The 27278-nt window shown below is 42.0% G+C and overlaps 3 protein-coding genes and 2 long non-coding RNA genes across 7 annotated transcripts; 2 read left to right on the plus strand and 3 right to left on the minus strand.

The window, feature by feature from the left end:
• The first annotated feature begins 1276 nt into the window (after positions 1-1276).
• Positions 1277-10423, plus strand: LOC109644455 (oxysterol-binding protein-related protein 2-like). Its single transcript, XM_020109848.2, has 14 exons — positions 1277-1372; positions 1647-1796; positions 1899-1998; positions 3812-3887; positions 4401-4535; positions 4881-4978; positions 5082-5264; positions 5521-5628; positions 5711-5800; positions 5890-5995; positions 6492-6611; positions 7172-7295; positions 7398-7488; positions 8060-10423. The coding sequence occupies exons 2-14, from the start codon at positions 1757-1759 to the stop codon at positions 8160-8162; spliced, it is 1374 nt and encodes a 457-aa protein (XP_019965407.1). The 5' UTR covers positions 1277-1372; positions 1647-1756; the 3' UTR covers positions 8163-10423.
• LOC138410615 (uncharacterized) lies at positions 6827-8550 on the minus strand. Its single transcript, XR_011243315.1, has 2 exons — positions 7980-8550; positions 6827-7828 (listed from the first exon to the last, which is right to left on the minus strand). It is a non-coding gene; the product is annotated as an uncharacterized lncRNA (long non-coding RNA).
• Positions 10424-10984: 561 nt separating the features above from the next.
• Positions 10985-16061, plus strand: LOC109644454 (proteasomal ubiquitin receptor ADRM1). Of its 2 annotated transcripts, none has more exons than XM_069527513.1 (10): positions 10985-11171; positions 12238-12465; positions 12548-12664; positions 12816-12939; positions 13031-13117; positions 13206-13311; positions 13408-13649; positions 14838-14995; positions 15219-15321; positions 15727-16061. In XM_069527513.1, exons 2-10 carry the CDS (start codon positions 12256-12258, stop codon positions 15828-15830), a joined length of 1251 nt encoding a protein of 416 aa, XP_069383614.1. In that variant the 5' UTR covers positions 10985-11171; positions 12238-12255; the 3' UTR covers positions 15831-16061. The 2 variants fall into 2 exon arrangements, with proteins under 2 accessions (XP_069383614.1, XP_019965406.2); XM_020109847.2 differs by lacking the exon at positions 10985-11171 and adding an exon at positions 11223-11510.
• On the minus strand, positions 14108-14949 carry LOC138410616 (uncharacterized). Its single transcript, XR_011243316.1, has 2 exons — positions 14815-14949; positions 14108-14272 (listed from the first exon to the last, which is right to left on the minus strand). It is a non-coding gene; the product is annotated as an uncharacterized lncRNA (long non-coding RNA).
• A 287-nt stretch (positions 16062-16348) lies between the features above and the next one.
• On the minus strand, positions 16349-24736 carry LOC109646692 (CDK5 and ABL1 enzyme substrate 2-like). Of its 2 annotated transcripts, XM_069527510.1 has the most exons (9): positions 23852-24736; positions 23418-23510; positions 21733-21810; positions 21491-21590; positions 20478-20646; positions 20279-20376; positions 19522-19628; positions 19193-19397; positions 16349-18025 (listed from the first exon to the last, which is right to left on the minus strand). In XM_069527510.1, the coding sequence occupies exons 1-9, from the start codon at positions 24427-24429 to the stop codon at positions 17885-17887; spliced, it is 1569 nt and encodes a 522-aa protein (XP_069383611.1). In that variant the 5' UTR covers positions 24430-24736; the 3' UTR covers positions 16349-17884. The 2 variants fall into 2 exon arrangements, with proteins under 2 accessions (XP_069383611.1, XP_069383612.1); XM_069527511.1 differs by lacking the exon at positions 21733-21810.
• Between the last annotated feature and the right edge of the window lie 2542 nt (positions 24737-27278).

A 27278-nucleotide genomic window follows, 5' to 3' on the forward strand; every position in this document is an offset into this window, starting at 1 on the left:
GCAGAGTACAGTTGTATTTTGAAGGAAACTTTGTTAAACTATTCTCAGAAAGACTTGGTGAATCAAAGGGAAACTGAGCATAACCAAAATGTTGTTATCTATTTTGTGTTACAGCTGAGTGTCCGCTGAGCAATAAAAACATACTCAACTTAAATGAGGAAAACGTCACCTAAAACTACAAACCAAAAACATAGCTCTATATTTTTTTATCTAATTTGAACACTACTTTGTTTCTGATCTAAATGTGGTCTCTTGTCACGTTGCATCCTGCAAAACCTTATTTCTCTTATATTTACTTTTCTTGCTTTGTCAAAGCACTTTGTAAAATGCATTTTTAGACAGTGCTATATTAAAAAAGTGTATTATTAATATATATAATGCATGGTTTAAAGTGTGTTTCTATGGAGACATATTGATTAGTTTAAATTTAATCAAAATTTGGTCTTTTTTAAACTCACATCTGTATTGTTGTGGTTTTTGGTTGTTGTTGTTGTTGTTGTGGTGGTGGTTGTTGTTGTTGTGGTGGTGGTTGTTGTTGTGCTGGTTGTTGTTGTTGTGGTTGTGGTGGTTGTTGTGGTGGTGGTGGTTGTTGTTGTGGTTGTGCTGGTTGTTGTTGTTGTTGTGGTTGTGCTGGTTGTTGTTGTTGTGCTGGTTGTTGTTGTTGTGGTTGTGGTGGTTGTTGTGGTGGTGGTTGTTGTTGTGGTGGTGGTGGTGGTTGTTGTTGTGGTTGTTGTTGTTGTGGTGGTGGTTGTTGTTGTGGTTGTGGTGGTTGTTGTTGTGGTGGTGGTGGTTGTTGTTGTGGTGGTGGTGGTGGTGGTGGTTGTTGTTGTGGTTGTTGTTGTTGTGGTGGTGGTTGTTGTTGTTGTGGTTGTTGTTGTGGTGGTGGTGGTTGTTGTTGTGGTTGTGGTGGTTGTTGTGGTTGTGGTGGTTGTTGTTGTGGTGGTGGTGGTTGTTGTTGTTGTGGTGGTGGTGGTGGTTGTTGTTGTTGTTGTGGTGGTGGTGGTTGTTGTTGTTGTGGTTGTGGTGGTGGTTGTTGTTGTTGTGCTGGTTGTTGTTGTTGTGGTTGTGGTGGTTGTTGTGGTGGTGGTTGTTGTTGTGGAGGTGGTGGTTGTTTTTGTTGTTGTTGTGGTGGTTGTTGTTGGTGTTGTTGTTGTGGAGGTGGTGGTTATTTTTGTGGTTGTTGTTGTTGTTGTTGTTGTTTAAAACAGTGGCTTGTCTCAACATCTGCTCTTTACCTGCTGGCGGCAATCTGATTGGCCCGCTCGCGCTGTCTATCACGTTGTCCTTGCCGCCCACTTCCGCCCTGGTCCAGCGGTTGCCCACTCCTCGGTTGTTTACGTCTTTAGCGCTTTAATTTGACCTCAACTCTCAGGTACGTGTGACTGAGCTGCGTTCGAACCCTCGTGTGTGTGCGTAGCTAACGTTAGCTTGGCTCCGCCCCCCTCCCCCCTTTATATACAATCTGTTGTTCTCCCACAGACGAGTTAAATCGGCGATGCTAACGCTAGCTAGCCACACAGCTAACTAGCAGCGCCCCCCGGAGAGCAGAGCTGTTGACACGGCCCTTGTTGTTTCAGTGTCAGGCCGCATGAGGAGAAGTCTCAGGGTCTGCTCGGTTCGGTGCTAACGAGGTGTCCGTGTTGCAGGTCGTGTGTGCGGCCGTCAGTGATGCCCGGGGAGAGGCCGGGCTGCTGCGGGGACAGGACAGACCGGAGGTGGGGACATGGCTTCTGAGTGACTCCTTGTTTACTTTCTCATGATGAACAGCGAGGAGGAGTTTTACGACGCTGAGACAGGTGAGGTGGACAGACAAGGGGACAGGATGCAGGTCGCATTCGCTTGTTTTGCGCGGACATGAGTGAACCGTGTCTTTCCTCCTCCTCCTCCATCATCTGCAGGGCTGGAGTCAGATGATTCCTGTGAGGTCAGTTTCAAAGATGCCCTGGTGTTGGACAGCAAGCAGGCGGCCGCACAGGAGAATGGAGTGTGGGAGCGCAGGTGAGGGATCAGTCTGGTGGGGTTCATGTCAGTGTTCAGATTCACCTGCAGCCTTCACATCACACAAACATCCAATATGACACATGTCAAAGAGCACAGGTCCAGGTCGAGATGAAAGCTTCAGTGTGTAGAGTTCAGTGGTGAAGTTTCATGCTGCAGCTGAACACTTTCCTCAATGCACTCTGATCACTTTAATTATTCACAGTATTTATCTACGTTATTGTTTACAATCAGTTTTCACAGCTGTTATCCTGTTCACCACCCTGTTACAGTTATATACACTCAAAATAAAGTTGTCACCCTGAAAGAGAGGTGGTTACCTTCAGTTGCCATAACAACTCAAAAGGTGTTTAGTTTGTCCAGTTTGGGCTACTGTAAAAAAAACATGGTGGCCTCCATAGAGAGGACCCGCTCCAGACGTAAAAATAAAGCATTTAAATATAAAGGGTAAATTCTAGGGTTAAGAAAATAACAATTCATCCAATTTAGATGAAACTCTAATGAAAACATTACTGGGATTATAATAGATCCCTCCTACCCACATTTTACACACTGAGCCTTTAAGGAAGTAAAATAAATAGCAATAATAAAAGATAATAAATAGAAATTTGTTACATGTGTTATCGTCTAAAAAGCACAGTCATAAAATATGTCATTTAAACTGGTTGCTGTCTGAGTTTAGGCCTGAAGGCATCACTGTGAACTCATGAGACAAAACATGATCAGGTTGGCTGATAACATTCTTTTCCTTCTCTTTCACCTGATTCTCTCAGAGGGAACATGTTGAGTTATGGTTAAAATACAACCACTGCAGCAAACAGACATTTAGAAATAAGTCTTTCCTCTAATGTTGATGACGTTAATGTTTGTGAAACAGTCAGGATATCAATAACTCGTTCAGGGCTGGGCTGTAAGGCCAAAGTTATATGAAGACTAAATGTTTCTGTCAGTCAGTATCGATAACTTTCACACTAACAATATCTAAGCAACCGACTGAGGATCTTAAGATGAAGCTAACTGATGCCTGCGAAGCAGAGGAGGCTATAAAAAGATATGAAAGCTTTTCCAGCTTGAAACTTCAACTGTCTGAATTGTCACACAGAAATAACAGCAAAGGGGAACAATGGAAGAGAAAGACAAGATCTGATGAATCAAGTAAACTCAGATCAAACTGTGCATCTGTTTGGCAGAAAGGTAAATCAAAACCTCAATATGACAGCTGAAGACCTGCAGGAGGGTTAAACTCTTCCTCTGTGCAACACTGATGCACTAACATGATTTTCATGAGTTTCTACAACAGGACAATAATCCAAAGCATATCTCAAAATCCACCATGAAATACTGCAAGAGATATAAGGAGATGATATCTGACGTTGGCAGTGAAGTGTCTAACTTTTTTTATATTCAGGTTCATTAAATTAAAAGAAATAGTTAACTGAAGAAAAGGTTTATTTTAGTGTCTGTTTGCTGCAGGGGTTGTTTTTTCTGCTCCTCTCTTTAAAACAAACTTAATGTATAACTTGCTCAGCAAGTGGCCAAACTTCTGCCCACACCTGAATGAGTGGATGCATGTCAGCACATGACGACTCCTCATATGAGTGTGGGTCTAGGCAGATGAGGCCTGTGTGACTGCATTTTTAACATGTCAGTCTTTGAGCACCTCCTCTGTGTAGCTACGCTCATCAGTCACATTATTGACTTAAGCTTTTCAGCCGTTAAGAGACAGCTGCTAACAGAGACGCTGCAAAAAGAAGTTTTTTTTGTCTGATTTCACACAATCAGTTTAATCTTTTTTGGTCCAAATGTGTTCCAGGAAAACCCTGCCTGCGGAAATGATCTCCAGAAACAACTTCAGTGTGTGGAGTATTCTGAAGAAATGCATCGGCATGGTGAGTCCCCGACACGAACACAAGAACAGAGAACTATTCAGCTTCTGTGACAGTTTCATATGATTTTACTGACGTCAACTTTGCTACGGACAAGTTGCATTCAGGTTCTGTTTTGGTGTAACATGCTTTTCTTTTCTTTTTTTGGAGACTCATTAAATGAATGACGTGTTTCAGCTTCTTTCTCCTCGCTGCTACAAGATCAGTCTTGTTTTCCTCTTATCTGCTCACGTGGCTGTAATTGGTTTGGGAAATACTTTCTTTGCAGCTGTCTGAAAGAAGCGCAGTGACTCAAATGAACATCTCAACATTACAAATGCTAAAGTCACAATTTTCTCATTCTCATGGTTATTGTTGTTTAGAAGTGTAATATAATGTGCATGAACTGTTTGAGTAAAGTATTTTGCGGCACAGTGCTGTGAAGTGTAAAACCTGCCTCTGCTTCTAACTGTTTACTTTTCTTCCGTTTCTTGACTTCACTATTCTGATTTACTTTTTATTTTTGGGGCTTTACAGGAGCTGTCCAAAATAGCAATGCCGGTTGAGTTTAACGAGCCGCTCAGCTTTCTCCAGAGAATCTCGGAGTACATGGAACACACTCAGCTTATTCACAAAGCCTGCAGTTTATCTGACTCCATAGACCGCATGCAGGTAGAGATAATGCATTACCCTGTTAAGTATTATATATTTTATGGTTTGTATTTTCATTTCTCTTGGATAACATTCCCTCTGTATTATCACCGTTCTAAGGACACCTGCACATGAGTATAATTTTGAGCTGGAACTCACTTGTAATTTCTGTATCAATTAAGTGACTGTCGATTCATTTTTTTGTCCTTAAAATATCCCAAAAATATGAGAACTTACTTAAATATAAAACATAAAAAGCCACAAATCCTCTCAAGCTAACTCATTTTAATCATTGATTTTCAGTCGATTGATTAATGGACTGATCGTTGCAGCTCTGCTCTGATTCACTTCATGTTTCTGTGACAGGTTGTTGCTGCTTTTGCCGTTTCAGCCGTAGCATCTCAATGGGAAAGGACTGGAAAGCCATTTAATCCTTTACTGGGGGAGACTTATGAACTCATTAGGTATAATCGAAGACAGTGGAAACTTCACAGTTTTTGCTTTGGTGATAAAAATGTTTAGAAATGTCATTAATGAGGGTTTTAAATGTTTTTGGGTTTTTTAAAGAGAGGATGAGGGATACAGATTGATCTCAGAGCAGGTGAGCCACCATCCCCCCGTCAGTGCCTTCCACGCTCAGTCTCTGAAGCAAGAGTTCGAGTTTCATGGCTCTATCTACCCGAAACTCAAGTTCTGGGGCAAAAGTGTGGAGGCTGAGCCCAAAGGCACCATGACACTGGAGTTACTGAAGTGAGTCGTTCATCTTATATAATATTTGAGTCTTTCCTGCTTTCTTGCTCAATTTTGCTTAGAAATGTGAAAGTTCAAGCAGCCATGACATCAATATAGCCAAGCAGTCTATAAAGGAATAGTTCCACATTTTACCAAATAAGCTTATTTGCCTTCTTGCGAAGAGTTCAATCAGCTGTAAGTGAGTTTTGCTGCATAAAAAGGTTTTCTGTCAGATAAACTATTCATTTAAAAAGCTGTTTTTCTTTTTTTACAGACATAAAGAAGCATACACGTGGACAAATCCAATGTGCTGTGTGCATAATATCATTTTAGGTAAACTCTGGATTGAGCAGTACGGAACAGTGGAGATAGTCAATCACAGGTACAGTGATAGATACTGTGTTCCAAAATTTAAACCCTAGTAAACATATATATTTATACTTTTTTTCAATTTAATTCCTCAGCACGGGAGAAAAGTGTGTGTTAAACTTTAAACCATGTGGGATGTTTGGGAAAGAGCTGCACAAAGTGGAAGGTTACATCCAAGACAAGAGGTAAGAGCAAGAGCTCAGCAGCACTGCAAACAACCTGTGGCTGATTCATTTTCTCTGACGCAAACTGAATGTCTGTGCTGTGAAACTAGTAAGAAGAAGCGGCGAGTGATCTATGGGAAGTGGACAGAGTGCATGTACAGCGTGGACCCCAAGGTTTATGAAGCCTATAAGAAGTCAGACAAGAAGCTGAAACAGGTGAGTGATGCTCAGATTTGACTGAAAACAGAAGAAACTTTCTTTTCGTTCTTTTCACATGTTTGTCTCGTACAATGTGATGTAATCTGTGGATTTGCTCATCACTCTGAAATGTTTTTCTCAAACGGTATTTTTTCCTTTCACAATAACATGCAGTGGCATTAGTAGAAGGTAAGGTAACAGTGTACTTGGTTATCTGTAGTGTGCTACTGCTGTTGTCCAGTTGGAGTTATGTTCAAAGTGCAGTGTATGATTAGATCATTGCCAGCTCTAATCCAAAATGTCTTGCAATGACATTCATTGTTGCTTGAGAGACATGTTGAATTTGTGGTGACTGTAGTTCTGTGGGTCACCTGTTTGCACATGTACTGTTTCCACTGTCAGCTCTAAATAATCTGTCTGATAACAGTGTGTGTGTGTGTGTGTGTGTGTGTGTGTGTGTGTGTGTGTGTGTGTGTGTGTGTGTGTGTGTGTGTGTGTGTGTGTGTGTGTGAAGGAACCCAGCTGTGAAGGTGAAGAGGCAGACGAGATGCCTGAAGTTCAAGAGACTGTGACTGTGATACCAGGAAGTGCCTTATTGTGGAGGATAACACCGCGGCCTGCTCACTCAGCGCAGGTCAGGATCACACACACAATGAACTTAGGCTTGAATATAGACTGTATATAAAGTTGGACGACATGGCAGCTCCCTCAAAGTCTGGTGTACAATGTCTCTGGTCAGTGGGGTCAAGTGGAGACGCGTTGTGCGTTTCTTTATACAGTTCATGGGCTTGAACAACGAGGAGTGTAGAGTGCAGCTTTAACAGTTTTAGGAAAAAACAACAAAAAAACTTCTATAAAAGCTTTATTTTGCTTTTCACATTTAAAAGTCACTGTGACAGATACATTAGCAAAACTCAAAATGCCTTAAACCAGCTTCAACATCTGTATTTAATCTGTCCCCCACTAACAAGGAATGAGGCCTATTTGACTAAAAACAAATACAGTGGCACATTTCCATATTTCAAGCTTGTCTTCAGAATAGAAGCATCAGGCCACGTCGAGGTTTAATCATATGCCTCACAGTCCAAAATGAAGAACTACATTTTTTTAAATCATATTGTGTCACATAAGAAGTAAAACCATTTAAAAGATGCTGACTCATACTGTAACCTCTCTGTGAATCCTCCTGTGTAGATGTATAACTTCACGAGTTTTGCCATGACACTAAACGAGCTGGAACCCGGCACAGAGCGGCTAATGCCACCGACAGACTGCCGGCTGAGGCCCGACATCAGAGCCATGGAAAATGGAGACATAGGTAACAGTGACCTCACATGAGCTCAAAACTGCTCCTTCCATACACACGACTGCAGCACTGACATGATTCTGTCTTCTTTATCTATATTTTTGTGTTTTATAGACTCATCAAATGTAGAGAAAGAGCGGTTAGAAGAGAAGCAAAGAGCTGCACGACGGGAACGCTCCAAGGATGAGGAGGAGTGGTCGACCAGGTGTGTGTTCATTTGTTTATTTAACAAGTTGGAATAACGCCTGAGTCTATTTTACATTAAAGATACTGTACACTGTAAATTTACAATTTTAAAACAAATTTTAGATATTTAATTTTCTCAATAAGTTATTCGAACTTCATCCAGTGAACTGTTTGTATCTGATTATATAAGATATTACTTTTGTACAGAATGAAGAAAGATCGTGGAGAAAGTATATACAAGGTTTTATGTGTGTGGTGGCAGCAGAGCCTCGTGCTGTGGTGATATTTCTCCATCTGGCGAAATAACTGGTGGATATTGCACAAGCATCATCACCGTTTCCAGAAAGGTTTCGTCTTCTCTGAGTAAAACCAGAAAGAACATGAATTTAAAAATCACCTTCATGACAAAAAAATGACATCATTTGAACAAATTGTTCAAATCAACATGTTCCATGTCTGAAAGAGAATAAATTACCCAGAATGATAAAATGTGTTTTAACATGTTCTCACCTCTGCACATTGCTCCTGTTGCGTAACGTCCTTTCAACCCGTCATTAAAAACAGGTCTTCCTTGTTTTATGTTCCGTCAGGTGGTTCAATCTGGGAACAAACCCCCACACGGGAGCGGATGATTGGCTCTACACAGGTGGATACTTTGACAGGAATTACACTGACTGTCCCAACATCTATTGACGCCAGAGGAGCTCACTGTGAACGTCTCCTCCCCCGATAGGTTTTACTTCGTTTCTCTGAGCATCGAAGATCTGTGTCTTTGTGACGCTCACTGGTACTGTGTCTTTGTTTGAGTCAACGTAACGCTGGTTTCAAAATGTTATCAGACAATTAACAAGGTTATCTGCAACCGACTGTGAACGTTGTCCACAGGAGAATTGTTATATTAAGGAGAATTTTAGAGTTTACTTACTGTACATGTACAATAATAGTCCACATTACTCACCTGACGAGGGTTTTAAACCAGTCAACCTCTGTGTGATCGCTGCCGTGCTGCTGCTGGACACAAAGCTCTGACTCCCATAGGATGTGTTTCCCAGGTTTAGGTTTTCAATCATCATCGTACCTGTAGACGAACCACACACTTCTGTCAAGTTGCATTCAGATATCAGGGGTTATTATACACATCTGCTACTTTTATATATGGCCTATTTGAATATTAGATGTTTATTTTAGTTAGCACTAAACATCCCTGAAACATCACAAGTGTGATTATTTTCTGTGACTAGAGACAGACAGTAAAGTTGAAAGCTGCTTATAACCACGTTTACTGACACGGTAAACAGATGTTGTTGGTACATTATATTGTTGTCCGCTGTAACATAGGTCATGTGTATAATAACTGGTGCATGCATGGCCACCATGTTGATTATTTACACACGTTTAAGCCATAAAAAAACCTTTTTCTGCACTGAATAATATACCGTCAATGCATTTACATAAAACTTTAGAGCAAAGGGATACAGAGCTAGTTGGTTTAAAAGAAGGGGGGGTGTTCAAAGTCTGACGCTGCAGACTCCGGCCCCTGACTATTTTGTATTGTTCTGTTTATGTAGACGGTCACAGGTTGTCAATATAATACCTGTACGTGGATGGACAGAGGAGAGAATCAGTGTTCCAGGAAAATAACGACATCAATGAGACATTCTGAGCCTTAGGAGTGTCAAAAAATATTAATACTAGCCTACAACATAAAAAATGTTCATACTAATGGATTTTCTAACTCCTTTTATTATTCCTTGTCTCACTTAAATGTAGGAGCACAATCATTCTCTAAGATCTGGGCATCACAGCTCCAAGTAGAATGTCACTCAGTGGAGAGCGTACCTCTGCCAACGGTCCTTTTAAATTCAATCAAGCTGCACAAAATTCTACACACTCATAGTTATCAGTCCCTTAAACATCTGATTATTTTTCATCAAGAATTCTGAATTATTCTCTGGGAAAACAGTGATCATGCTGACAAATGCCCTATTTTGCATTCAGGATCTGCCTGATCCGGAACCTTCCACCTGGTTCGCTGTAATCTTGCTTCAAACAAATGAACAGGGGTGTAACAAGAATAGTTCTCATCAGGGGCCAAACCTCTGCCCAGGCTCAGCCGTCCCCTCATGAAACCACATTTAAATCTGCTAGAGCTGCTAAGAACATGAAAACACTGTGCTGATCTGCCCCCAAACGTCCTCAACTCTCATTTCAACGCAGACTTTTATTCACTGTGGAATAAATGATTTGTGATATTCTCTGGACACTGGATCTAAAAGGACAAATGTTGATCTTGTCAGACGTTTGCCAGATTGAGGAGGTGCACCTCCCACTTCTCTGCTTTAAAGAGAAAACTGTGTCACATTAAAGACATTCTCTGAGTGTTTCCTGTTGGAGGTCCTCAAGTCATTCTTCAGTTCACCACAAATAACAGGAAACTGTTGACATCATGAACCTATGCAAACTGATCCATCCACTCTGCCCTCCTGAAATGTGAAAAATAAAAACACTTTATTTCTGTCCAGCTTGTAGTTAATGAATGTTGTGTGATGATTATGATGATGATGATAAAAACTACTGCAGTGTAGAGATGTTCCTTTTGGTTTCTGAGCACTAACCTCACATTGAACTGCACAGTCGCCTGCTCTCAGTCCAATGCACTTAATGTTTAGTGAAATGTCTGACATGGTGTCGTCCCCCCCGCTGCTCTCATCTGTTTTCCTGGATTCAAAGCACTTTGTGAGGCCTGCACACTCAGAGGTGCAGCTTCTGTCCGATGGTTCCTCTGATCAAACTCTCTCTGTGCTCTTTGTCTTTCTGTGCGACGCCCGTCTGAAATGTTTACATTGTGTGTTCATCGGTCTGTTCTCCTCCTCATACGCTTATCCACACGTAACCATATGCTTACAAGGCATATTTAACAAATAAATGATGGACTATTGAAACTGCCAACAAAACCCTTGTTTGAAGATTTTACTCTCAGTTTTGTTACTTTCAACACTTCAACAGCATTTCATGAGTCCAGTGTTTGTTTTTATACAATTCATATTTTTTTATATTAGAAATATATGTTTTCTTTATTAGAGAAATAATCTACAACTCATATGATTATTGATTTATTGTTTTCAAGCTAAACAAGTGAAGTCGCCAAATATAAAGTAGAATGACCGCAGAGAAAAAAACTGAAAATGTTATATAAATATGACATATAGATATATATAACTATATAGATAGATAGATAGATAGATAACTATATATATATATATATATATATATATATATACATATATACACATCTATATACATATATAAATATATTATAGATAGATATAAAAAAAGACACTCAGAAGTAGATGTAATATTAGGACAGAATCAACAAACTTAATTCAAGTATTAAAACTAAACAAAAGCTTCGTAAAAAAATGATTAAATAAAAGAATAAACTAAACAAAGTAGGACACTGAGTTTAGAATAAATCAGATATTACTACATCATGTCAAGTACTGAAGTATTTTCCCGTGTACTTGTGTATTGAAGTGTTGTGTTGTGTCATCTCTACCGAACCTGCGCAGCTCTTTCCAGCCCCCAATGATTGACTCACGTTCCGTCCAATCCCAGTGAAGCACCGGCGCCAGTCAGCCAATCACCGTCATCCTCGGTGAGCTGTTGACCATCTTGCGGCTGATCGCTGATTCTCAGACAAATGTGAGTAAAACACGTTATTTCCACATGTTTCCGGTTTGTACCAGAGATCCAGATGTTGCCTGAGTGTGTGTGAGAGTGTGTGTGTGTGTGAAGTGTGTGTGTGAGGAGCAGTGTTGGAGGAGCAGTGTTGGAGGAGCAGCTGAGGTCAGGCCTCCTGTCTGCAGGATGCACAGTCATCTGATCCAACACAGCTTTTTAGTATTTCACATGTTCCATCTGCTCCAGCCTGGAGGATTATTATAATGTTTTTAAAATGTCCAGCTCGAGTTTATTTATTTCAATTCTTAATCTTCATAAACCAAATCTCCAGGACCGATGTGTTTTGAACCATGTCGCCAGGTCTGTCACCATTACTGCCTGTTTATCTGTATCTGATCTCTTTTATATACACAGTTCAGTGTCTAGACTTGGATTTGAAGCTTTAATCTTCTGCTGTAAAATACCAGCCCAATATTTTTAAAGGCTGTGTCAGTCTAATGCACAAGTTTGTACAGCTTCTGTTATTTATCTTTAAATCTGTATTTATATTTGATGTATAAGTACCTTATACATCAAATATTTGTACTCAGCAGACCTGAGGGATGGAGCTGCTTCATAAGCACGATCCTGAGGTGTCGGGTTGTGTCGGGTTGTGTCAGGCCTTCAAAACAAACATCCACATTTCTTAATTTCTAAAATGTAGTGGAGGCTGATGTGACGACCTCAGTGCAGGTGGTAAATGGTTGTATTAACTTTTTGTAGATGAAACTCAGGAGGATGCAACCATCCGTCCACTGTCTGTGTGTCACACTGGTGAATTAGGTCACTTTTGTGTGTGGGGGGGGTGGAAAGGGACGAGGGACCCTTTGTCTCACGATGGCCGTCCTGTGACAGCGATTCCCAATGTGGGAGGGATCTCAAGATGAGTTCCAGGATGAAAACAACATTTTCTTAGTTTCTCTAAATGTTAAATATTGTGTGGATTTATTAAAGATTTAGTTTTTGATAGTCTGTGTTTGTATTGTCATATTTTTGGCTGATGATAATAATAACTTACTGTGTGTCTTCCTCATGTTTGTCCCTGCAGAAGTGTGTCCTCCTCATCATGGCGTCTGGAGCGTTGTTCCCCAGCATGGTGTCCGGGTCCCGCGGCTCCTCCAGCAAGTACCTGGTGGAGTTCCGGGCCGGTAAGATGACCATGAAGGGCAGCACGGTGACCCCCGACAAACGCAAAGGTCAGGTCTACATCCAGCAGACCGACGACTCCCTCATCCACTTCTGCTGGAAGGATCGGACCACCGGGAACGTGGATGATGTACGGAACTCCATCTCCATGAAGCGCCGGCTGCTCTGTGTTCGATATTTTTTATAGTAACAGTTTTATCTTGTTAATTTAGGACCTGATCATCTTCCCCGACGACTGCGAGTTCAAACGGGTGAACCAGTGCACCACAGGACGAGTCTATGTGCTGAAGTTCAAGGCTGGCTCCAAAAGACTCTTCTTCTGGATGCAGGTATGAAGCTGTCAGCTACATCATTCATGTAGATTTAGTTTCCTCTTGAATAAAGATAAATATCTAAGTGCGTTCAATCTTTTGTTTAAGCATACATTTGAATCTTTGTGACTAGATTGGTGCTTCACTCAGTTGTTTGTTCTGATCTCAGGAGCCAAAGACCGACAAGGATGAGGAGCACTGCCGCAAAGTGAACGAGTATCTGAACAACCCGCCGATGCCCGGTGCTCTGGGCAGCGGCAGCAGTGGAGGACATGACCTGTCTGCTCTGGGAGGTAAACACATATTCTCATACTTATCTATCTACTTATACATCAGAAAACAGATTTTCACTCTTATAATGTCACATCTTCTGTTTTCGTGAAGGGGAGGGCGGCCTGCAGAGCCTTCTGGGTAACATGAGCCACAACCAGCTCATGCAGCTCATTGGACCGACCGGACTGGGCGGGATTGGTACGTCTTCCTCAGACTGCGGAGCTGACACTGTTACATCTCGTTAAAACATCTTATTAGATTCTGATTCACGTTCTCTGATCATCAGGTGGCCTCGGGGCTCTGGCCGGTCCAGGCCTGGCCAACCTCCTGGGCAGCGGCAGCAGCAGCAGTAGCAGCAGCAGCGTCCCTGCAGCCAGCAACTCCTCAACGAGGTAGAAACTAAAATTACACTTCAAATATTCCCCTAAACACGTTTACATCATGTTTGAAGTTTGTTCTCTGATACAGAGTTTTTATTTTTCTCTCAGTCCGTCCACAGCCGTCACCCCCACCTCTACCTCTGCTGCCAGTCGTCTCGGCTCCTCCCAGGTGCCCACCACTCCCATCACCCCCTCTGCCACCTCAGTGGCCTCCCCCACAGCCACCACCCCCACCACCCCCGCGGTGTCGTCTCTGGCCGCGGGGGCAGCCAACCCCACTCAGCCCATCCAGCTGAGAGACCTGCAGAGCATCCTCGCCACCATGAACGTCCCCGCCAGCGGCCAGGGAGGTGAGACTCCGGTTCAACACAAGCCCAACGCCTTCTGTCCTCAGAGCTGAGAGAAAACTAACACTTAAACAGCCTCCAAAGGGAGTAAAACATCAGTAGACCTAGTTAGTTCAATTACAACTAATTATGCTGCAAATGGTCACAGTTGTGAACACAACAGTTTCTGTGACACTGTGATTTCAACATATTACATCCAGTTTGTTGCAGAAGCAGGAAACACTGCAATCTGTCCTAGTGTGGTTTAGTTTGACTGTGTCGCACTAAATGAGGCATCACTCTGCATTAGTCTGAACCCGACCAAGCCTGAGAGAGAATTAGCTGAGCCGGACTCAAACCTCACAGGTATCCACACTCTAGTCCGGCTCACTTCATCACCGTCACCCTGCCGACAGATTGACAAACAGAACTGGATCGAGCTGAGGGAATAGAAGGAGTCAAAAGAGGCTGAAAGAACAAAATAATAATAATAATATATAATCTATATTTTCATACTAAGAGTGGATCACACGACTTTCTGCATGTGAGAGGAGACGAACTGGAACGATCTCAGTCTTCAGTTCCGCTCTGTGGATCTTTATTGCAGTTCTCAATCTCATCATGTCGCTTTCAGCTGCAGCAGTTTCCTGTGGAAAAGCTGTGATGAGCTCAGTTTATCACTGAAGAGCAGACAGACAAACATTTTAGTTGATAAGGCTAGAGGAACATTCAGTGACTCAACGTTTCTCAGATATCGGTTTAGAGGGAAATAAACACTGTATATTACAAGAGTTATTGCAGGTTTAAAACATAAGTTGAGCAATAAAATGAAGTGATGTATTCAGAAAACAGTTGAGCTCTTTCAAAGTGCATTGGATGTTGAAATATAAGGTTATAATAAAAAAACCTTGAGTTGAACTGGAAACTGACAGAAGAAAAGTGTCTGACATGACAGGAGGATAAACAGGGTCTGAAATTTAATATTTCTCTTATTTTAAAAACAAATCTGAGTATGAAATATGAATTAGTTGGATTACATGGTGTGAATGCTACAAGTAGTTCTCCCATTAAAATATGTGTGAATTCCTTAAAATGGTTGTATTGTTAAAGTATTTTACTCAAAATCAAGCTGCCAACCCTGAAATAGGATGTGTGTTGTCACATGTGCATGTTTTTAATTCATACTAACCAGCGTCTGTCTGTCACCTGCAGTTGACCTCGCCAGCGTCCTGACACCGGAGGTCATGGCTCCCATCCTGGCAAACCCTGAGGTGCAGCAGAGGCTGACGCCGTACCTGCCCTCCGGAGAGTCTCTGCCTCAGAGTTCAGACGAGCTGCAGAACACGCTCAGCTCTCCTCAGTTTCAGCAGGTCAGGTCATTCCTTTAAACAGACTTTGTATTTATTGCGTGTGAATCAGTTTCAATCGTTACATCTGATAAACCCACAAACCACTCGAGGATTTTATTTCAAGTTTGACATTAAATATTTTACTGTCCTCGAGTTTGACTTTGTGTTTTCTGCTCTGAGCAGAATCTGCTCTTGTTGGTATTTAGCATCTGGTTGTGACTCTCAGTATTTATCGTCTCTGCAGGCAATGAGCATGTTCAGCAGCGCTCTGGCGTCCGGGCAGTTAGGACCTCTGATGAACCAGTTTGGTTTGCCTGCAGAGGCTGTGGATGCCGCCAACAAAGGAGGTCAGTGTAATACCCACATCACACACAGGAAAATTCATTCTTCTTTCTCTGTACGAGATCGCTTCCATTTTTTCTTTTCACGTGATTTAAATGAACGTTAGAAAACTAAATACACAGACACTATTGTTTAGCAGAAGTGGAATGATGTTGGAGTATTTCCATCAGTACAAAGGGAATATTATATTTGTACTTTTTTTAATTCACATTTGTTATAGTTACTTTGCAGATCAAGATTTTAAACACTTTAAACATTTGATCATAAAAAGGTTTTTAAAAGATCTGGTTTTTAGCAAACGTTTGTTTAGACTCTAAAAATATAGACTTAAACTTAATCTTCAGTGATATAAATGATATTCAATGCAATCTTTATTCGCAGCCTTCACTTCTAAACATTTGTCTTTGCAGATGTGGAGGCTTTTGCTAAAGCCATGGAGACGGAGACAAAGTCGGACCAGGACGGAGATTCCAAAGACAAGAAAGACGACGATGAAGACATGAGTTTGGATTAAAAACTGATGACGTTATTATTTATTTAATTTATTTAGCTGCTTCTTACAGTTTATTAATATTACCAGGATAAGGAATGTGGTTAATATAGTTAAGACTTAGCAGATAGTGCTGTGTTCATCCTGTAACAGTGTGTTGAGCTCATATATACTAATCTAACCGATCGAACATGTGTTCTTCCTGCATGTCGGCTGTCCTAACACAAGGGAACGAGTAAAGTGATGAGAAACATACTCGACTGTCGTTTATTTTCTATCCGGAGCCACAGAAGAATTTACTGAGCACCTGTAAGACCATCTTTAACTAAAATGTATTTGACGTGAAGTCCACCAACATGGAGGAGGCTGGGTTTGTTACTTACACTGTAGCCAGCCACCAGGGGGCGATCTAGATGATTTGGCTTCACTCTGGGAGCTGTCATGTCGTTCCATCTTTACATTTATGTTTTTTCGCCCTGAAGACTGAAAAACTGATGCAGACACACACAAAGTTGTTGGACTTGAAAACAAACTCAAAAGTCTTTTCAGTGTCTGAAAATATATTTTACCAAAACATTCATTTTACAGTAAGAAAACTGACTATTTCACAGTCTGACATCAACATACAGATTTCTGCAGTTACACATTTCTATTTGGATTCTTCATCACAACACGTTTTTTTTTTTCCACCACCACAGACACAGAAAATTGAATCACCATCATGTCCACGACAAACGTATCCAGAAAGTGTGTGTGATCACCAGACATGAACGACCTCAACATTTTAAAATCTCTACAGCAGCAAGACGGAGAAATGTCAACGCTAAATATCACTGACGATAAGATGGTTAACCATTTCACTGCCACTGTGGTTTCAGGCACTTTTTCCCCTCCCTCCCCTCCCCTCATACTCATCCGCCTTTTGGCACATAAACCTGAACGCTTGGCACCGCGGTCAGGTTCGACCATTATTGGCACAAGAACCTCGTACATCCATTAAATTACTGCAGAGTTACGACAGTTGGATTCCTCCTTGAGACACCGGCCTCTGGCTCACAACGGAGCGCAGGCGATTTCAGTGAAAACAGCTGCAGTAAAATGTTTACACCTCTCTTTGGGTTAGACTTCATGAGCTATTCAAAGATATGAGAAAGCAACGATTCCTGAGAACTGAAAAATATGACATCTAGCATTAGATTCCAGTGCATCTAACAAAAAACACATCCCTGGGTAATGAGACATTAAAAAACATACAAGTTCTATAAATACGACACCTCAGAAATCCTCTTACCTTTCACGTGACGCCACAGACACTAGAAACCAGCACAGATTCATCACCGACAACAACAGATTCTTAAACACGGAGCTGCCACAGGGTTTTTTCTTGATAAATGCATGAATGTGGCTGCATCATTGTGGGACATACATTTAAAATTTAAACCTCGCTTCTTTAAAAACTGACTAAAACTAAAACTGTGTTACACAACCACAATCTACAGTTTTATGTCTAATGGCTAAAAATGCTTCGGCGTCACAGTGGTTTGTAAAAAGGCATTCACAAAAATCAGCAGTGTGGTTCTCTGTCATTTGTAGTAAATACTAAACTTAAACTGTTTAGTCCGGAGAAAGGTGCCAGCGAAGAGTTTTCCACAAAGATCACAGCGTGCACTTCATTTAAAAAACAGGTGAGGAACACTATGACGTACCAGAAAAATCATGAGAAAATAAAAGCACAAATAACGTGCTGATTGGACGTCTCTAACATAGAGCTCGTGACTGGATCACCATCAAAAACGCCACATGTACAAAAAACAACATTCAGATCGAGTGTAAACGAGTTCTTCTTACCAACAGGAAATAAATAGTTTGTTTTTAACATGACAGCTTATAAACTGGTCGATTCAACACACACACACACACACACACACACACACACACACACACACACACACACACACACACACACACACACACACACACACACACACACACACACACACACACACACACACACACACACACACACACACACACACACCTGGTGTTATCAATGAAACCAGCGGCGTGCTGGGCGTGACCTAACCCTGCAGCACCAGTCTGCGGTAGTGCGGCATGACCTTGCTCTCAGGAAGGTAAAGTCCCATCTCCAAGGCAACCAGCACCGGAAACTCCAGGGGAATCAACTCCCGCCCGTTAATACGGAAACGCTCCTCCAGCTTCTGCTCGTCCGCAGGGAGGAAAAAAAAAAACACACAGAGGAGGAGTTTAAAGGGACACATGTTATGATGTGTAACATCCAATCACATTCATGCAGGTGTACGACGCAGACATAACGTCACTCTATCAACGTACCAAATCTACCAAGACCTCCGACTCACGTGGAATTTAGTGCATTTTATAATATTCATGTCTTTAAGGTCGATGATGGAGTCGTCACATCGAGATTTATTGTTTCACTGACGTATCTGTGTCATGTTTGCCTAGCAGCAGCAGCAGCAGCAGCAGCAGCAGCAGTAGTAGTAGTAGTAGTAGTACTGTTCAGGTCCTAATAATTTTAGTCATGGTGTTTATTGTTGAAGTGTTATGGTAGTGCAGGTCAGTGGGGGAGTGAGGCAGGGTAATACAGCACAAGGTACCCGGGCCCCAGCTGTAAAATGAACGTAGCAGAAACACGTCAGTTCGCGAATACACGCTTTGTGGAAAGTATTAACCAAAATTGGGTTTGGTACATTTTTGGGTAATTGCCCAGCCCTAGTGCAGATGACATAAAACTCTGGATCTATTCAATTTAAATGTGGTTCTACTGATTGACATTCTAGTCCTGTAAGTGAAAATTTCAGTATAATGTGTGTTTCCTCTTTTTCCAACTTTGATATATGTAATACTGGAAGATGTTTGTAATTAAGGGTTGTGAAGGGATGTGCCAAATGTTTGTATTTGACATGTTTGTATATAAACCATGTCAGATTCTTCCCTCCTGTAGTCCCGATGTTTGCTCATTATATACAGTGAACATAAGATCAATATTTAATGGATTCATTAAAATTTAAATGTGTGGTTACATTGTCAGGTCCCTGTGAGTCACAGAAGCCGTTGTTCTCGGTGGTGCAGTAAAATAAAGACTTCGTACTTCAACGTTAATGAACTTAAATAATTCAGATTCTAATTTCACACTATTTACTCACATAACATTAACAAGACCTGTTTTCATTCCTGAATAATAATGTTTGAGTTTGTTAAATAACTTGAGTGTTACAGGTTTTACTACTTTGTCTTCACATCTGACAAGTTAAACATCATCCTGCTTCATTGACAGAGAGATGTGTATGTGTGTATGTGTGTGTGTGTGTGTGTGTGTGTGTGTGTGTGTGTGTGTGTGTACTCACATCAATGAGCTGTTTGACTTCTGGCTTCCGCAGATCACTACTGATCTTTGCAGCTAGCAGCACGCATGCTGCTGCCACCAGCTTCCTGTTCTGCTTGTTGAGGCGACCCTGCAGCACCAGCTTCTCAAAGTAAACAAAGGCCATCGCTATGGTTACGGGCTGCAGACCGCACTCCTCGCTCGCGAGCCGCATGTCTCTCTTCAGGCTAGTGCAGGGGAAGGGGAACAGTTACCGATCAGAAGAGTTTGTCATGTGAGGAGGTAAAGAGAGGTTCAACCTTCAGAAAGAGGAAAGTTTGAACATCTACGTGGAACTGAAGATATCTGTACCTCCGTATCTTGCTCAGTGTCAGCTGAATGTGAGGGAACTTCTCCTTGAAGGTCTCGTTCATGTTCTTCTTCAGGTCAGAGGGCTTCACATACTCGATGACAGTCGTCTGCAGAGACAGCGACAAACAACAATTAGCAAATTCACATGACTTAACAGAGACACCAGGTAAAACAGAGGAGAGAACTTCAAATAAACAAGCAGCACATCAGACCTCTCCCCTAACCACAACCATATTTTGAAAATATGGCTCTATTATTTTCACCTAACAGTGAAAATAATAGAGCCTGTTGGTTGAGAATTTTTTATGTGTGTGTTTTTATCATAACAGTGAGAGGAGGGACCGACAGACAGGTGTGTAGAGAACTGTGGCCATTTTAAAAAGGTACGAGTCATTACACAGATGATGCAAGTTCTGTTTCAGAGTTCTGTTTCAGAGTTCGGTTTCAGAGCAGCAAAGAAGAAGTGATTTCCAGAAGCGTAGCATTCTCCAGAGCCGACAGTTTCAGTGCATTTGTTTTTTCAAAGGGTTTAACCTGAGCGAGGCCACAAGACGATGACAGCACTCATCACTTCCTTTGATTAACTTATTATTAATTTACTTCTAGAGGCTAAAACATTTGCACAGAACAACACCTGAGGAAACCACATTTCTCTGAACCCCTATCCTAATTACAAAAACTTGATTTTTATTTTACTGGACATTTAACTGGTGACCAGACACCAACACTTTTGAACTGAATAAAAAAATAAACTCACCACGTATGATGCAAATATAAGAACCCTCTTGTGTCTCCCACAGGGCCACTGAGGGTCACTGAGCAGGTTCGGGTCGTACTCCACCACCTCCTCAACATCTGGAAACCACAATAAACGAACAGCGTTTGTAAAAACATGTCTGGTCAGTCAAAGAGCCGAGAAGCAGGTGTGTCTCTGTTGGACTGAATTTCAAACATACTCGGCTCTTGCGTCACACTGTTGTTGAGACGACCCGGGGTGAAGTTCTTCTGCCCGTTGCCACGGAAACGCGACTGAGGGGTCTGAGCTGTGCCGTTCTCCGGCACGCTGCCGCTCTTCTGCCTCACCAAGGCGTTGGTCGGATAAAGGAACTGAGCGTACGACACCGTCTGAGGAGGAAACACAAGAGAATCAAACAGGCTTATCTGAATAACGTCAGGGTCACCACAGCGCTTTATACTCATCGAGCAGTTTATTAGGAACACCCGCACTCCTGCCTTTTCATAAGATTAGCCACTCAGCCTCAGCCAATCATGTGGCAGCAGTGAAGTCAAATAAACCATGATACAGGTCAGAAAAATGTGATCTCGTTCACTTTGAGAGTGACGTGATTGTTGGCATTAGTAAGGCTGGTTTGAATATTTCTGAAACTGTAGCTCTCCTGTGATTCTCTTTAGTCAGCGATGCCAAATAAAATGAAATAATCCAGAGAGCGACAGTTCTGCTGACGGAAACCCCTCGTTGAGGAGAGAGGACAGAAAAGCTGACAGGAGGGCTACAGAACCATTCCTTACAACTGTGGTGAGCAGAAAAGCATCTTACAATGAACAACACGTCAAAACATGAGGTGGACGAAGGACAGCAGAAAAACTACGTCAGGTTCAGAGCCTGACAGATTTATCAGTTACTTTCTTTGTCATAAGAAACACACTGAAGTCACGCCCCTTTCTACTCTAACCAATAGAGAGAGACACATGCAGGTGACGATGACAGGATGTAGGTAAATACTTTGGGTCCTATAATCTATGTTTGGACCTTAGTCCAGACATTTGTGTATGAAAACTCCCTTAAGCTGCTTTCAGACATGAACTGAACTCTGGATAATCTCCTGAAATTATCCTGAGGGGCTGTATGTGAGATGTCAGGAGATGATCCGGACATTTCACAGCAAACAAGTGGGCGTGTGATGGATGCAAAAATAAAAAAGAGTTTGTGTATGACGAGACAATTTACCTTGCCGCAGGCGCCCAGCTCCACACCCTCCAAGGAGGGAAGAAGATCTGCAGCCCCTACAGAAGACAGCCTCTGTCTCTGAGTCTCCATCTTCGTATCACTGTTCACAAAGAATCACATTTACGTCATTTTCACCACACACACACACACACTGACCTTTCCTGAAAATGATATGGAGGGTGATGAAAACACAAAAGTGAGGGATGGGTGCTCTCTGCTTGGGATGGTGCTTCTTTTTGTACCTGAGGTCAGCACTCTCTCCATAGGGCAGCACTGAGAAAGTAGCGTAAAGCGACCGCTTGGCACAAATCAGCATGATCCTGCAGGACACAGCAAGTACAGGCAGACAGAACAGATGGAGCGTCAGTCTACAAGCAACGACAGTCACTGCGACTCAACTGCTTCTGTACGCCCGACGTTGATCAGCGCTGGAGCTGCAGCGACGGCGAAATCGGTCACAGAGCCACTTCTACTTGGATCACTCCCACAGCTAAACAACGATCGACTGCAATCTAGAGTTTACAGCAGGAGCCGGGAAATCTGAGAGCAGGACCAGCCCCAGTTTGGTGCCTCCCACATATAATCTTTAAATTCAAGTCACAGAGAAACAGCATGTGGAGCTGAATCATTAGTAAACCTACAGTTCACTGGAAACTATTTTGATAATCAAATAATCTTTGTATCTCAGAATAGAGTTGAATGGAAATGAAAGACCAGTTCATTTTAAAACATAATCAAAATATTAAAGTGTAAATTTGTATTGTAGTGCATAAGTTGACAAAATATAAAACATGGATCCAGTCGTCACTAGACATTTTATTGTTATAATATCTTTAGAGAGAGCCATCTTAGTTTAAAATATATCTTCACTAAACCATTTGGATTAGGAGTTAAACAAAAAACCTTAAAAAAGGGGTCACAAACATTCACCTTTTCTTAATTCATATATATATTTTTATCTCTGCAGCACAAACCAGGGCTGAGAGATAAATTCAACAGGAAACTAGCAAACAGGTTCCACTGCCAAACTGATCTCTCACAGTCTACCTAACTTCGCCCCAACTAGTGAACACAACAACACTCTTTGGGACGACAAAAACATCTCCACACAACACACCGGTCAGTCAGTAACATACAGTCGGTCGTCTCAGCAGTAAACACTCAGGTCAGACCTTGAGGGAGAGATATCAAATCTCTTACTGGGAACAATATCACTGTTAATCATCTCAGATATACTGTATAACCTTCATACCTGCAATGTGTACCTGCCTCAAACAACGACAAACCTGCAGGACACTTAAAGATATCATTGTGTCGCACACACCCGCAGTAAACATGTGACTCATTAGCATGTGGGTGGATATGAACATGAATTTCTCTCAGACGGTGACGTGATGTGGAGGAGAAATGAAAAACATGGGGTCAAACAACAACTGTGGAAAAAGAAGAAACATCTCTGTGACGTGTTTATGTCAGTGACTCGGCATAAAAACAGAATCATAACAAATCCATAACCACGCTGTTGCTTTCTAACGCTGGTGGAGCGGCCGGCAGTGGGATACTTCGGTCCGGTCTTGGTCATGGTGTGACTTCACCGTTGGTGCAATGGGCTGTTTCAATTCCACTGCACCTCTTTTAGCTTTTGCTCCGCTCCCAGGGGTGATTAAATTCACGGTAGCAATTGCAACTCAGCAGCTGCACCGCTGTTAGTCGTCCGCAGACCAAACTAAATCTCTGCCAGAGTTAAGCAGCTTATTACAATAGTAGCAGGAGCAGTGTAACCCTGCCAGAGACGGCCTGAGTCCAAAATGAAACAGCCTTTGTCTCTTTGTAATTCTCTGACATGTAGGTGAGAGTTACTCATGTGTTCCTCAGCTGTATGTAAATGTTTAGTGTGTGTTTGTGTAAACACAAGCAGCAGCCTGACCTGCAGCCTCTGGTGTCGTACTGCCTCATGCTCTTGATGAAGTGGACTTTCTTTGGCGCCTTGGGTCCAGGAGAACCAGAGACGTTTCTCAACCTGAGCAGAGAAGAAGGAAGAAGTTAAAAATTATTTCATTCGTCAACCAAACAAAGGACGTTCACGTGTTGTTGGTCAGTAATGTCTCAGGTGTGGATGTAATGTAACCGAGGACAAGTCAAACCCACCTTTAGACAAGAGCTTTAAGATTTGTGATGTTTCAATACTAGAGATTTAAAAATCTTTCATAGTCAAAACAATAATAATAATTATTAACTACCAATAATAATAATACAAGACAGGAGGATCAGTTTACATCAGAAAGAGAAAGAGAAACCACAAGAGAGTGAAAGTAGGATCCTCTCATGAGAACCGGTGGTTTTTAAAGGCCCGTGACTCACCTCTGACGAGACTCCGGACATGTACCCGCCGGTACCGGGCTCAGGGCGGCGGGCGTGGACTTGGCCCGGGAGCAGGGCAGGTGGCCGGTGGGCACCGGAGACAAGGGGGTGTCCGGGGTCTCGGACACATTCACACCGTCCAAAAATACCTCGTTGGCCCCCACGGTGGTGGCAGGTCCCGGAGACATGACCAAAGAAGGCCCGGTGGGAGTATCCACCCCGGGGACGCTGGAGGATGAGCCGCTGCCGGAGGGTTCTGTCACCTGGGCGGACGCTCCTTGGACATTCGGCGGAGAAGGAGAAGGAGGAGGAGGAGGCGTCGGCGGCGGCGGAGGAGATAAGACCGAGGCGGCTCCGTCTCTGTCCCCCGGCCGCAGCTCCTCTGTGGCGTCTCTCTGCTCCGTGCTCCCATCGTCTGAAACCCCCTGTGGCCGCCCGTCGAGTGAGATGTTGTTGAGGAACAGCAGAGCCGCCTGCCTCCGCCTGGAGTCCTTCGCTTTCCGCCGGTGCTCTCGGTAAGTCCTGGCCGGCTTCGTGCCGCTGCCGGCGGCCTGGACTCCGCACAGCGCGGTCGCCATTCCGGTTTGAAATGTGGCCGATGGAGGAAGAGGATACCGGCACCTCGGCCCCGCCCTCTCTGTGCGCTGATTGGCTGAGATGGTGTTTATGCAAACTATACTGTAGTTTGCTTGTAAGCTGATTGGTTGAGAGACGCGGAACACGTTCCCGCCGCTCGGATTTGATTGGATGAATGAAAACAGTGGGAAACGTCTCAGCACTAACTCAAATAAAAACTGATTTTTAAACTTGTTTATTTTATGGTTGAAAAACTGTTTAATCTTGTGTCATTTATAGAAAATTTTAATAAATGTTTAAATTCTGAATTAATAATAATCATATTTTTCCTTTTGGTTACTGGGCAGTGAGGAACGTTCACTGTTATATTTGTGCTGCTTCAATGCTGATTATAATAACAAATATTGTGATTCATTATAATAATGATTAATGCATTATTAATGGGGGTTATAGGAGAGGAACTATAGGCACCTGGAACATGATCAGGGCCCCAAAGAGCCTGGAGCTAAAGGTTTGTTTCACAACCATTTATACCTGCATACCTCCACCTCTGAGGTATCTAACACCAGTGTTTCTTATTCTGAGAGAACATCTCCAGCCATCTATTTGGCATTAGTGAAGAAACCCCTGTGAAACTGTGATGGTGTGATCGCAGAGGATTTTCATTTTTGTTTCACACCTTATTGACTTAAACATGAAGCGAGAGTGAGTCTGTCTTCCCCTCCATCCATCCATCTATGTCTATGCATCTATCTTTATATCAATGTATATCTTTATATTTATCTAGTGACATTCAGGTAAACACATCGGTCTTTATTGCAGCAACAACAACATAATGAAACTGTCTTATGTATCTATGCATCTATTATCTATACAGTATATCTATGTATGTATCTGTTCATCCATGTAACACAGCACAGTCAGAGTCAGGTAAACACGTTGGTCTTTATTGTAGCAACAACAACATAATGAAATTGTCTTCACCTTCTTGATCACTTTTTTTTCTTGCTCTGAACAGCAACAGTCTGGTACGACCAGTTTAAGGCTTTTTGATTCTAGCTTTATGTTTGTGTTTGAGGTACAGCCTCAGCTCAGCTCCTGCCACAACAAGCTCATCTGTAATGTGGTTGTTACGTGATGGACTCAGAACAGTTAGCACCATCATAGTGAAGCCTCTGTGGCTTTGGTCCTGACACAGGTGTGGTAAAGGTGCTCTGTGGGCCGTTACTTAATTTCTGTGTCATCTGGGGGGAAGAACGAGCCGACAGTGTTTAGAACAAAACTGTCACGTCTCAGCGACACTACTTCAAATGAAATTCAATGAACATGGCAGGACCCCCCCTCCTCCACATACACTCATACACATGCTGGTATGTGAGCTCACACACACATACACACAAACACACACAGGCACACACAAACGCAGTTCAGAAGCTTCCCTCTTGTGACCATTCTATAAAAGAGCAACCCTGATGAAATTAAGAACTTGTTACGGGTCCATAAATTCCTTGTTATTTTCTAAAAAGCTTCCTGGAAAGAACTTTTTAAAGTAGTTGTAATTATAGATGAGTACAGGCAATGTTAAACAGGCAAAATACCACATAGTCAATTCCATTAAGTCCCCAAATGCTCAAATATTCTGTTAATAAAATAAAAAAGCAGCAAAACCTTTTTTAAGAGTCTGACGTCTGCAGGTATTTGGAAGTTTCACTTTTGAATAATAACTGCAGATTATTTTTCCTTCATTTATTTGACTGATTGTTTAATGTCTAATTTCAATTTAATAAGTGACTGCAACTCTTTTTTTCAGCTGAACATGCAAAGAATTGCTAAAATTCCAAAGGGCAATATTCTAATAATCAAGAAAAACTTATCATGGGTTTACATGGAGCAGTTATTTCAAAGAAATATTGTAAATTGGGAATCAACAACTGCTTTTTACAAGGTCAAATGTTTCCTCCATTTTCTCTAAAGCTCACAGCAGATGTCATATTTCTTTCTTGGAAACCTTTGAGGAAATTATGAGAATATGACAAACCTGTAAAAAGAAGTCTTACCAAAAGAATCACATGCCTGTTCTATCAATAATATCAGAGCTATTCTGTTCGGAGTCTGAAGTCTGTAGCTAATTCTAATTTTACTTTTTTTTTCTGACAACAAAGTACAACCACAGACGGTGCTGTCCCTCGGTAATGTCCACATCATTGTACACTTTAATTTACATGGAAATGACCGTGTGCAGTATGAAAATACAACTGTGGTGAGTCCTCTCTGTAGAATACATCCGGCAAATGTAATGGAAATCTTTTTGTAGCTATTGTATCTGGTGCATACACATTCTGGATGAAGGTGGTCAGAATAATAGTGACGGCATGTCCCAAAAACAACAGATCACTTGTAAACACACACAAATCTCCTTTTTTTTGTTCTAGCTTACCTCAAAAACAAGTGATATATCTATTATAATACCACAGGAATGTTGTAAATCCCACTAACAGCATGAAAATGCTTGAAGCCTTGTCACAAATAATCACATTTTTAACTGTTTTTACATTCAACTCAGATGTTGCATTTAAACTGCCCGTCAGAATTGAAGCAGCATTTTCAGAGACCCCTTCAACATGAGTGAATATCTATGGAAAATAATGATTATGACGATCAGGGCCTGTGTTGTTTATTTTAGGTTTGTGTTTAAAACATCTTAAAATGCCTCCGCTCTACATCGTGTTGAGTGATGTTTCGGTTCTAGCTGCCATAAGTAGTCATGCATGTTGAAGGCTTGCCTCTATTGTTGATGCCCGCCTGGAGAGGAGGTGCAGAAACACCTTCACTGATGAGGACGTTCCGCCTC

This window comes from Paralichthys olivaceus, chromosome 6, assembly GCF_024713975.1.
Source record: "Paralichthys olivaceus isolate ysfri-2021 chromosome 6, ASM2471397v2, whole genome shotgun sequence".
Taxonomy (NCBI): Eukaryota; Metazoa; Chordata; class Actinopteri; order Pleuronectiformes; family Paralichthyidae; genus Paralichthys; species Paralichthys olivaceus.

What these genes read in the sequence shown, in the direction of transcription:
- LOC109644455 (XM_020109848.2), top strand. Translation starts at nt 1,757, where the DNA reads ATGATGAACAGCGAGGAGGAGTTTTACGACGCTGAGACAG. An exon ending in AATGGAGTGTGGGAGCGCAG is followed by an intron (nt 1,999 to 3,811) that starts GTGAGGGATCAG and finishes AATGTGTTCCAG; the next exon opens with GAAAACCCTGCCTGCGGAAA. An exon ending in GGTTACATCCAAGACAAGAG is followed by an intron (nt 5,801 to 5,889) that starts GTAAGAGCAAGA and finishes CTGTGAAACTAG; the next exon opens with TAAGAAGAAGCGGCGAGTGA.
- LOC109646692 (XM_069527510.1), bottom strand. Translation starts at nt 24,429, where the DNA reads ATGGCGACCGCGCTGTGCGGAGTCCAGGCCGCCGGCAGCGGCACGAAG. An exon ending in TTATATTTGCATCATACGTG is followed by an intron (nt 19,629 to 20,278) that starts GTGAGTTTATTT and finishes CTGTCTCTGCAG; the next exon opens with ACGACTGTCATCGAGTATGT. An exon ending in AAGTCAAACAGCTCATTGAT is followed by an intron (nt 18,026 to 19,192) that starts GTGAGTACACAC and finishes GCGGACGAGCAG; the next exon opens with AAGCTGGAGGAGCGTTTCCG.
- LOC109644454 (XM_020109847.2), top strand. Translation starts at nt 11,487, where the DNA reads ATGTGTTTTGAACCATGTCGCCAG. An exon ending in GACTCTTCTTCTGGATGCAG is followed by an intron (nt 12,665 to 12,815) that starts GTATGAAGCTGT and finishes TTCTGATCTCAG; the next exon opens with GAGCCAAAGACCGACAAGGA. An exon ending in GGATGCCGCCAACAAAGGAG is followed by an intron (nt 15,322 to 15,726) that starts GTCAGTGTAATA and finishes TTGTCTTTGCAG; the next exon opens with ATGTGGAGGCTTTTGCTAAA.